At 40.7% G+C, this 11,906-nt stretch overlaps 1 protein-coding gene across 1 annotated transcript; it reads right to left on the reverse strand.

Annotated features, from left to right (window-relative positions):
- Window positions 1-1,176: 1,176 nt before the first annotated feature.
- Window positions 1,177-9,137, reverse strand: LOC117546056 (serine/threonine-protein kinase Nek6-like). Its single transcript, XM_034216139.1, has 5 exons — window positions 9,079-9,137; window positions 6,596-6,759; window positions 6,310-6,404; window positions 5,827-5,940; window positions 1,177-1,702 (listed from the first exon to the last, which is right to left on the reverse strand). Exons 1-5 carry the CDS (start codon window positions 9,135-9,137, stop codon window positions 1,592-1,594), a joined length of 543 nt encoding a protein of 180 aa, XP_034072030.1. The 3' UTR covers window positions 1,177-1,591.
- Between the last annotated feature and the right edge of the window lie 2,769 nt (window positions 9,138-11,906).

The following is an 11,906-nucleotide window of genomic DNA, read 5'->3' on the forward strand; positions in this document are numbered from 1 at the left end:
TCTTATTTTACCAGTTAACATTTATTTATTTATGCGTATTTTTTAATATCTCCAGTTTTAAACGATATGTTTGGTTACTGTCCTATAGTATATTGGAATGATTTCAAACCTGTTTTTATTTATCCTAATAATTATAAAGGTGTGCCTTGTAAATATTTGTTTACATAAATTGTGATCAAACCGTTTGAGACCCACTGAGATAACTAGACTAAAGTGAACTATCTAAACACTCAGAGAGTCCTTTACCTCACTGAGCTGTAGTTGTCAGCCTCAATCCAACAACAATCCGCGGTACCGATGCGCGCCCTTGGCGACCGCCTAGTTCGCCAGTGCCAAGGGCCGGCCCTGGCAGCATAAACTGAGACGTATTGACTACTCACTACTTACTGTGCGTATTGTCCCATTTTAGGATTATTTCATTTTCGATATATTCATGTGTTTGTTACATCCCTAATAAAGTGTAGGGGAAATGGAGACAGTAACAAACAACAACCAATAACAGTCAGGGTGAAAGTGCACTGTTGCTCGCTTTTTGTTACCAAACCTTTTTGTATTTTGAACTGCACCTGAGTCCTATTTTCCCCAAACCTGACATATGGGGGTCTTTAAAACTCTCAAACACACACACACACACACACACACACACACACACACACACACACACACACACACACACACACACACACACACACACACACACACACACACACAATGTTTACATTACTTCAGGGGATATTACTTAACATTGACATTGACTTAAATGCATTTCCTGGAGACTTATCCTAACCTTAACCATAACCAACACATGACTTACCCTAAACCTAACCTTAATCCTAACCAAGTCTTCACCCTATAAGTAATGACACCCCTTATGGGGACCTCCATTTAGTCCCCATAAGGCAATGTTTCTCAAACTTTTTCATACCAAGGACCACTTAACCAATAAAAAAACACTCTCGGACCACCTAACTCCACAAATATCCAAAATCACATCGTTTTTCTAGAACAGATTACAAATCGCCTGAAAATGGTACAAACAAGTGGCAACATGTGTGACGAAGGTGTTGCGCTGGGCTGTATCATGCAATCGAAAGTGTGTGTGTGTGTGGCAATAGCAGAGAGAGAGAGAGAGAGAGAGAGAGAGAGAGAGAGAGAGAGAGAGAGAGAGAGAGAGAGAGAGAGAGAGAGAGAGAAGGGTGGCAGTCACACTGGGCTAATACACACTGCATGTAAACGACAGATCTGACTCAGTAATTGCTAATACACAGTTACGGATGGCTCATTTGACCCCAACAGAATGTACTTAAATTGACAATATAAAATAGATTACAACGACAGATGATCAATACTCAAAGTCCCAGTCTGTATGGAATGCAGCCTCGAAGAAATCTGATCAGACTGAGACAGCTCTTCATCCTGAGCTGCAGAAAAGTCTCCTTTGCTTTCAGAAAGTCCACTTTGAACGAGTGCTGCACCACTACTGGGCTCTTCACATCCTCCATGACAGGAGAGGAGAGGGGGTGACGCTGCCATGGTGCTCCTGTGCACATGAGACAGTCCCCAGATTGAGAAGAAGGAGGGGGGGGGGGGCTCAGTTGCTGGAGGTCCAAACGTGCATCTGTTTGGCGATCTGCAGCACGAAGACGATGTCCGGCCGCTGGTCTGGCTCCGGGTTGATGCACATGCTGACCAGCTCCCTCAGCTGCAGGAAAGAAGAAGGGCTCCATTAGCTTAAAGCAGACGGATATTCTGCAGTTTTTTGGTCAACAAATCAGGGGCGGATCTACCGGGGTGGATCTACCGGGGTGTTAACTGCCACCCTAAAAAATAGCCTTACCACCCCAGCTGCCACCCCAGTTGGCAGCTTTGTTTTGAGAGTCATTCTACCAGAAACGTATATTTCCACATCTAAATATACTGAAGAAAAATGATTTATTTCTTTCAATTTCAATAACAGGTCATATGGAGAACATGTTAAACTGTTAGGAACACATATTGTCCCATCTCAGCATGTTTTTATTATTGAATAAAATCCATTTTTAAATGAGTTTCACCCTTAAGATGTCAGACCCTGTCACAGACAAATGTGAGTACGGTAGAATGGCTTCCTAATATATTTTTTTAATACAAATAACATTTTCCCATTGATCACATGTCCCTGATTGTATCTAAAATGTTTTTTTAATCCTTTTAAGAATTCTTAGCAACCTATCAGTTAACTGTAGTGGAAGGTCAGGAAAGAATAATCACCAGGTAGTCATATTGTTGTAAAGAAAATACTTTTACACCAATTATTTTTTTAAACAGCTAATGTGGATATGACCCCCCACCTCCAAGCTCACAATTGTAGAGGTTATGTTACTTAAAAAATAAATAAATAGTCAATTTCCTGTATTATAATTTCCTGTGTGACAGGACTGACCCTGTCGTTGACAGGGTTGACAGCCTGTGACAGGGCTGACTTAATAGATTGAATTGATTCAGAACATGTAGTTTTGTATTTTTTAAATCTTGTTTTGGTAAGTTTTCCTTTTTAAAATTATTATCATGATTCATATTAGACTGATGTGGTAATAATCATTTAAGGACACACGATAAGATTTGATAGAAATGTATTGATAAACTGCTCGAGCCATTGTTTTAATAAACACATATTACAACTTAACATGGTAATTTACAATTCATTCATCTATAATGATTTTTGTCAGCTTAAAAACAAGTAATTTAACAGTTCAATACAATTGCAATTTAACAGTCAAAGGACCAGACACAATGAACATTAACCTGAAATAGAAAAGCACTTCTCGTAGACATAGGGGACATTCTACCAGAATCTGTCCTGGGATTGTTACAGCGAATACAAATTATAATACATAACAGATCTTAAAAACTGATGAGATAGTAGTGTTTTGTGAGTTGTTTGTACATAGGTCTGTGATTCACAAGGGTTTCAGGTGTTTTTGGAAAGCGAACAAAACCAAAACACACTGCATGCATGTCATTATTTCAATTGGAGCTAATGACACGTACGAGGAAACATTTTTTCATCTTCTATTTTGCCAATTTGGGCCCAAACTTCTTTTTTTATCTCATGATGACGGCTGGTCACAGGCTGAGGCGGTTGAATGAAACAAAGCACATCCTCAAATAGGTACCAGATCATGTCTTCTCTTGCAGGCCAAAATAACCTGTTTACTCCAGCACTGTGCATGCATTTCACTTGCACTTGAACCTCATCATGGCAGTATGATGCCAGGATAGAAGTCACTGTCATATTTTATTACACACCACTTTTGTATAACATCTGGACCCCACTGTTTATCTCTTCTATTGCTGGTGTGGTCGTTGGTTTGTTGAAGCTGAATGCCTTTGTGTTATAGCATGTGCAATGGTAAATCTTGTCTACAGTGCACATACAGCTCACATCCGGTACAAACATCTGCCAGGAGAGGTTGTGAGAATCTTGTTGTATTCTCATTGTTGAGGGGACTTGGGGGGATGCTTTCTGGCATGTTCTTTATTGCCATGTCAATGGACCTCTTCAGTTACATAGAACAGTTTAATAGTGGTGCCTGTGTTACCAAGGCTTCAAACAGACCCATTGCATTGTTAATGTCACAGCCATGGCTCACCAAACGGTCTGCACGTCCTTTTCGTTATTGTTGCTTTCGCCATAACTTACGCCTGTGTCTTGCTCTCTCTTACTCAACTCGTCAATAGTTTTCCTACTTTCTTTTTTTTCTGCCTCCATCTCTCTTCTCTCCTCTGAGATGTCTTTCCTTTCTATCAGGTTCTGCATTTATGCGTGCCCGACACTGCCTCTGTCTCTCAGCTGCACTGACTGGAGCCATTCAACTGCAATTTCCATGAATTAAAACAAATTACTGCCATTGTTACTTACAGATAATAACCCCCATTACAATATTAACAGGTATTTAAAGGTCCCCTATTATACTGTTTTTCATTCATAGATATACAAAATATGTCTCTGAAGTGTTTGGCTGTTTTGTGACAGTGACAGGGCCTGACGTGACAGGGCCTGACCGTCGGCCATTTTAACTTCCATTACTCAGCATTTCAACATGTTAGCTTAAAAATAGTTAGCTTGCTAGCAAGGGATTTTAGTGAACTTTAATACATTTTTTAAAAACAAAAACAATATAATCCTTTTCAGGGATATTTGAACGTGACAGCACCTGACCCTTTAGCTTGTCCACGTAAAAAAAAAAGGTGTAAAAACAAGATTAAAATATTAAAATTCAAGGACAGAATTTACCCACCTCAAGGACAGCTCCTCCTCAGTCAGATGATGTAACTCCTTCACAATCATGTTCTTAAGGTGTATTACACAATTTTGTAAGGAGTATTTATGAAGCGTGACAGGACTGACCGAAAACATGGGGACTGTTGTAAAACACAATTTTTTGGTCAAATGTAAGCATTATTCAATGTTTTCAATGAACTGTGGTAAAAGATAACAAGTTAAATGTGTTATTAATGACGTTTGTTTTTAAAATAAAAGTTTTAAGTTCATTAAGAAATGTAAACCCCTCGCTCCAATTTGGCTGGGGACAGGCCATTTTTAAGAACTTCTATTTTTCAAAAGTGTTTTTCAATAAATTAAAAAACATCTGAAACCCTAATGAATCACAGACCTATGTACAAACAACTCACAAAACACAACTATCACATCAGTTTTAAGATATTTTATAGATTATAATTTGTATTCACTGTAAAAATCCCAGGACAGATAATATACGTTTCTGGTAGAATGTCCCTTGAAAGAAAAGTTGTGGCTCATCGGACATTTATGAGAGAAAATGTCTAATGTCCGAGTGCAAGTGAATGCAGCACAAGACGCGAGCCTTGTAACCCCTCCCCCGGCTCTCGCGCGAGCTTGGAAATATGATTGATATCATTTGAACGGGGGACGGCGCAAAACGAGAGCATTCGGACCCAAGTAGACGGAAGGAATGAGGTATTTGCGGTCTACAATGACAGAGAAGAGCCTGTCAAGTTTGGCTGCACTCAGCATTGAATCAAAACCTAACCAAAAACAAGTAACCACTTTGATTTAACTAGGCCAGCAGGTAAGGACTTTCCACTGGATCATAACTGCAGCGATGTATATGTTTTAGCTGAATACACGTTTTTTAACCCTAACTGATGCAGTTAGTCACTTCTTTAATGTTTGTTCTTTCTGATGTAAAGTCCAGGTTGTAACTGTTTGCAATGAAGTCGTGGGGCGCTGAACTGTTCCTGTGAATCTTGTGAATTTTGATACATGATATAATTACTTGTTATTCAAATTTGAAGGAGGGTGAGCAAGCATCTTGAGGAACATTCATCATTAACTCCTCCAAAAAATATAGTTTATTCAATCATAAATAATAAAAAATACAGTGATTGACAGCTGATAGGAATAATATGATTTTTAATAGTATCATATTCATTCAGACAAACATCTACGAGACAGTTAATTAATGTACTTATTGCAGCAGTCTGCATAGATTTGGTTCCCCTGCTGGTCTAAGAGTGAAACTCATTCAGTTATTGTTCAGTTAAAATTCATTAAATGATGTCTGCCACCTTATATATTTATATTTAAGGCTTTACTGATGTGCCACAATAATGTCACCTAATGTTATTGAGTTAAAATATCGATATTATGGCTTTCCAAGTTAACATTGATTGATAGACTGCGATTAAATTAGCATATACTTCTGCCAGGGGATGCCACCCCTAAAAACCTCCTGCCACCCCATGAATATTTGTCTAGATCCGCCCCTGCAACAACAGCATTTGTTGTCTGTATTAATGATCTACCTTCTCAGAGTGATGGTCCGGAGGGAGGGGGGGGTAATCACACTTCTCGATCTTCTGGCAGAGGGAGAGCAGGTTCATCTTGTCCCCATAAAACGGACTCTGCAGCGCTGCCATCTGCAGAATAAAGTGGAAGACAGGCTGGATGAGAGACATTCCTGGTGAAGACTGAAAACCAACACGATGCAGAAGAGGTGATAGATCAGTCGCTGCTGACAGAGCGCAGACGTCCACTCTTTGGGGGATTGAAAAGGAGCTTGAAGACTTATTGTGACTTCCCAGTGACGGATGCTAGGCCCGCTACATTTCATTATACCTGAAGAGCTCCCTTTCCATCATCATCTAAAGCAGGCCATACGTACTATATGTGAATATTTATTAACCTCAGCTGTAGTGTAAAAGGGTTAGGGTCCAAAGTGCTTGAATTTCACTTTGGAAAAGGTGTACAAACCTTGAAAAAACAAGTAACAGTGTATGTGAGCTTACCTCATACAGAAGACATCCCAGAGACCAGATATCAGACTTAAAATTGTATCCGTTCTCGTGGATCCTCTCCGGCGACATGTAGTAAGGAGTCCCCACTGGGAGAGAGAGAGTTAAGATGTTCAGAAAAACAATTGATCCTTGCTGTAAGACGATCACAGAAAACACACAGATCTAATGCTGTTTTTTAAATGTATACTTAGTTAATATTGTAACATTGAATCCATGTATATGAATATGTGTGTATCCATGTTCTGTATTATTAACATACGTTCTGTCCGTGCCTTACCTAAGGAGTGTGCCGCCGTGGTTTTGGAGCTGAAGAAGCGTCCTAATCCCAGGTCACCCAGCTTCACCTCACCTGTGGCTGTGATGAACACATTGGCTGGCTTTATATCTGACAAACACACACACACACACACACACACACACACACACACACACACACACACACACACACACACACACACACACACACACACACACACACACACACACACACACACACACACACACACACACACACACACACACACACACACACACACACACACACACACACACACACACACACACAGAAATGTTATGGCAAAGCTGATAAAATCATTGCAGGCTGTAGAGAAATGTACACGGGGTCAGGTTCAAATACCTTCTGTGTTTAAATATCGACTACAATAAGATTAAAGAATACAAGATGTTCTTGCTGCTGATACCAATATGAAATTGCTGATGATCCATAGTGAGGTTTTTCAGCTTGTACTTTTATAACAGTAAATATAAGTCTGACCCCTCAGTGTCTAAGGCTCTCCACCAGGGGGCAGCGTAACAAAGGAGATAAATGCAAGTACGTTTAAAGAACCACAAATAGTGGAGTTGGTTTCTTCTGCTTTCAGAAACATACTAAAGTGTGTTTGTTACCCTGGTTGCTGATTGGCTAATGGTTACACAACCCAACAAAACGTTATGACATAAAGTGGCCAAAATCTGATCAGCTCATTTTCAGACAGGTTTTTATATAAATGGATCAAAAAGAGAGAGAATCTTTGTTCCTGAAACTTTCAGAGTCTCTTTCCACAGAGGAGACACATGTTGATGTAAAAGAGACATGAAGAAGAGGGGACACATGTTGATGTAGAAGAGACATGAAGAAGAGGGGACACATGTTGATGTAGAAGAGACATGAAGAAGAGGGGACACATGTTGATGTAGAAGAGACATGAAGAAGAGGGGACACATGTTGATGTAGAAGAGACATGAAGAAGAGGGGACACATGTTGATGTAGAAGAGACATGAAGAAGAGGGGACCATGTTGATGTAGAAGAGACATGAAGAAGAGGGGACACATGTTGATGTAAGAAGAGACATGAAGAAAAGGGGGACACATGTTGATGTAAAAGAGACATGAAGAAGAGGGGACACATGTTGATGTAGAAGAGACATGAAGAAGAGGGGACACATGTTGATGTAGAAGAGACATGAAGAAGAGGGGACACATGTTGATGTAGAAGAGACATGAAGAAGAGGGGACACATGTTGATGTAGAAGAGACATGAAGAAGTGGGGACACATGTTGATGTAGAAGAGACATGAAGAAGAGGGGATACATGTTGATGTAGAAGAGACATGAGAAGAGGGGACACATGTTGATGTAGAAGAGACATGAAGAAGAGGGGACACTGTTGATGATAGAAGAGACATGAAGAAGAGGGACACATGTTGATGTAAGCAGAGACATGAAGAAGAGGGGACACATGTTGATGTAGAAGAGACATGAAGAAGAGGGGGACACATGTTTATGTAGAAGAGACATGAAGAAGAGGGGACACATGTTGATGATAGAGAGACATGAAGAAGAGGGGACACATGTTGATGTAGAAGAGACATGAGAAGAGGGGACACATGTTGATGTAGAGGAGACATGAAGAAGAGGGGACACATGTTGATGAAGAAGAGACATGAAGAAGAGGGGAACACATGTTGATGTAGAAGAGACATGAAGAAGAGTGGACACATGTTGATGTAGAAGAGACATGAAGAAGAGGGGACACAATGTTGATGAGAAGAGACATGAAGAAGAGGGGACACATGTTGATGTAGAAGAGACATGAAGAAGAGGGGACACATGTTGATGAAGAAGAGACATGAAGAAGAGGGGACACATGTTGATGTAAAGAGACATGAAGAAGAGGGGACACATGTTGATGTAAAGAGACATGAAGAAGAGGGGACACATGTTGATGTAGAAGAGACATGAAGAAGAGGGGACACATGTTGATGTAAAGAGACATGAGAAGAGGGGACACATGTTGATGTAAAAGAGACATGAAGAAGAGGGGACACATGTTGATGTAGAAGAGACATGAAGAAGAGGGGACACATGTTGATGTAGAAGAGACATGAAGAAGAGGGGACACATGTTGATGTAGAAGAGACATGAAGAAGAGGGGACACATGTTGATGTAAAGAGACATGGGAAGAGGGGACACATGTTGATGTAGAGAGACATGAAGAAGAGGGGACACATGTTGATGTAGAAGAGACATGAGAAGAGGGGACACATGTTGATGTAGAAGAGACATGAAGAAGAGGGGACACATGTTGATGTAGAAGAGACATGAAGAAGAGGGGACACATGTTGATGTAGAAGAGACATGAAGAAGAGGGGACACATGTTGATGTAGAAGAGACATGAAGAAGAGGGGACACATGTTGATGTAGACCTGATCCACCACTACACCCCCTCCCGCAGCCTTCGTTCATCAGAAGCGAACCTCCTCTCTATCCCCACACGAACCAAGCTCCGAACCTGGGGGGACATAGCCTTCTCCATCGCTGCCCCCACCCTCTGGAACTCCCTTCCACAACACATCAGAGACCGCACCGACCCCCCCCCCCCCACTTTCACTGACCAAAACACACCTCTTCAGACTGGCTTTTCATTTGTGAATTATGCTGTGTTGCTGTTTTAATATTTATTTATTTATTTTTCTTCTATTTTATCATGTTTTATCAAACCACTGTAAAGCGTCTTTGAGCACCTGGAAAAGCGCTTTGAAATTAAATGTATTATTATTATTATAGAAGAGACATGAAGAAGTGGGTTTTGCCTAAGAGAGGCGAAGTCCCTCCCCTTCCGGTCGTCCCTCCTTGGGACCTTATTTCGGAAAAAGTATGTATTGAAGTCGATGGAGAGAGAAAAGCTATCTTTCGATCCCGTTTGAATTGTGCAACGAATTACACACATGATGTTTGTCAATTTAAAAGATCATTTTGCAAGTCAAAAAAATCAAAATGAGTCGTTAAACTGTGAAGTAACACATTTGTTTGTGTGAAACGCTCAATGAACTACATCTCCCGTCTCGCTCCACACACCAAGACGGCCGTCACGTTGAAACATTTCACTTCTTTCTTTCAGAATGAAGCGGAAAGTATTAAAAGGTGAAAATCACTCCAAGTCTGGGCACGTTGAGAGCTGTGCACACACACAAGGGGAGTTAGTCGGTTCCAGCATGCGGGACCGGCTTTACAAGGTTTCGGTGAGTAACACGAGTGTAATGTGTAACGTTAATGTCAGCTGCTAAATTCACTTACGAGACTCTGGGATTTGTATATATTGTAATATTCTATATTTTTAAATAAAAGAATAGAAATGTTTTTATTTTACTATAATTATTTTATATTCTACATAAACCATTCATCCATTCATTTAATTCATTCAAACGTGTACTCTCTCGGGAGAAGACCACTGACCAGGGGGTCAGAACGATGAAGAGCACGCTCCTAGAGGCAGTGGAGACCCGCTTTGCTGAGGTAGAGGAGGAGCCACTGTACAGCATTGCCACTCTAGTGGATCCAAGATACAAAGACAGGCAAGTACAGTCAATTAATGTACCATTTGAATGCTATTATAATCGTATCTATTACGTTATGAATTATGTATATCAAACCAACCACCAGTATTCATTATTCAAGCCAATTTCTATTTTCTTTCCTTTTAAATGTAGGTCTGTTAGATTTGTATAGAAGTAAGGCAGTTGCCTGACTTCACTGTTGTGCTGTGTGGTGTCTTGTCTTATGTTTTTCTTTGTTGTGGGTAATTGTTACATTTATCTATTTTCAGATTCTTCACAAAGTCAGACAATCTGAGGCTTGCCACGGATAACCTCATCCTGGAGGGGGCGAAGATAGAGAGGGCTGCCAGTGAAGAGCCAGAGGCAGCAGAGCCTATGCGCAACACACCACGCCAAGAAGCAAGCAGCAGCCTGGGCAGCGTCTTGGACGAGATCTTGGAAGAGAATCAGCTCGAGGCCCGGTCCGTGAGTACATCAGCTGATGTCCAGGTACAGACCTATCTCTCAGAGCAAGCCAGCGTTCAAGGGTACTATGACTATGCTTGCACGTCATGGTACCATAGCACCTCCAAGGCGCTAAAAATAAAACTTCAAACATCGCAAAATAAACTGGTCAGACTACTGCTTGACCTTTCATCTAGAACCCACCTCACCTCTGCCCACTTTGACAACCTAGGATGGCTTAGAGTAGACGACAGAGTACAGCTACTTGCAATGGGCCTGGTCTACAAGATCCACTACACCTCTATGGTACCCATGTACATGTCAAAATTCTTCCCAAAGGTCAAGGAATACCATGATCATAACACCAGAGGGAGCTCCACAAATCATGTGAAACCCAGATTTGGCACAAAAAAGGGGGAATACACGTTTCGCAATGATGCCACATCAAGGTGGAACGCTCTTCCCACAACTGTAAAGGAAAGTAAAACTATACTTACCTTCAAAACCTCTCTTAAAGAGCACCTTCGGGGGAGAGCATTGTAAAACTGGCCCCGGTAATGGTACAAATCTCAACCTGTCGTTCAATGGACAGCTTCCCCCCCCATCTATGTAAATACTCGCATTTTAGACTCTGTTACTAACTGTATATCTGTAGACTTGGTATGTCTTAAATGTCCGGTTAGGATGTATTAGAACGAAATCTAAAATGTAAATTGTAAATAAGCCATCTGTATGTCAAATATGTCTTAAATGATATGATGAATTGGAAATGGGGGACCTTGATGTAAACAAGACGAAAGTCTTTCTCTGGTCTGCATCCCCTTAACAATTGTATGTTTTGAGCTGTACTGTACTGTACCCAATATACAAGCTGTTAATACACTTTTCAATCAATCAATCAAGCCCTAGGAAAAGCAATCCTCTACACTACTGGAAAGATAATGCTTCACGGTTCCCCTCACTGGCTGCTGTTGCAACCAGGTTTCTCTGTGGACAGTGAGAGACTCTTTAGTGCAGTGTCCAGCATCCTTGATGAGAAAAGGAACCGGCTCTCACCTGACAGGGTAGAGATGCTGATTTTCCTTAAAAAAAACCTCCACTTAATTGTGAAGCCGGAGAGTGAGAGTGAGTAAGAAGTAAGAGTGCAGCTCACATTCAAGAGCTGACCGTCCCTTGATTTAAAAAACAAACAAAAAAAACCAGTGCCTTGCAATTGTATATCCATGTTTTTGTTTACATTTTATATTTGAATTGTGTTACTCCAGTAAGATGGAAATATAATACTTTGTTTATTCATGTTATGT

The sequence above is a fragment of the Gymnodraco acuticeps genome, unplaced genomic scaffold (assembly GCF_902827175.1).
Source record: "Gymnodraco acuticeps unplaced genomic scaffold, fGymAcu1.1, whole genome shotgun sequence".
NCBI classification, from domain to species: domain Eukaryota; kingdom Metazoa; phylum Chordata; class Actinopteri; order Perciformes; family Bathydraconidae; genus Gymnodraco; species Gymnodraco acuticeps.

Bases quoted from the DNA above. Each gene is read 5' to 3' on its own strand.
- LOC117546056 (XM_034216139.1), bottom strand. From the start codon at position 9,137: ATGGAGAAGGCTATGTCCCCCCAGGTTCGGAGCTTGGTTCGTGTGGGG. The intron at 6,405-6,595 runs GTAAGGCACGGA...TCTCTCTCCCAG, and splicing joins CACGGCGGCACACTCCTTAG to TGGGGACTCCTTACTACATG. The intron at 1,703-5,826 runs GTAGATCATTAA...TCTTTCCTGCAG, and splicing joins CGGACCATCACTCTGAGAAG to CTGAGGGAGCTGGTCAGCAT.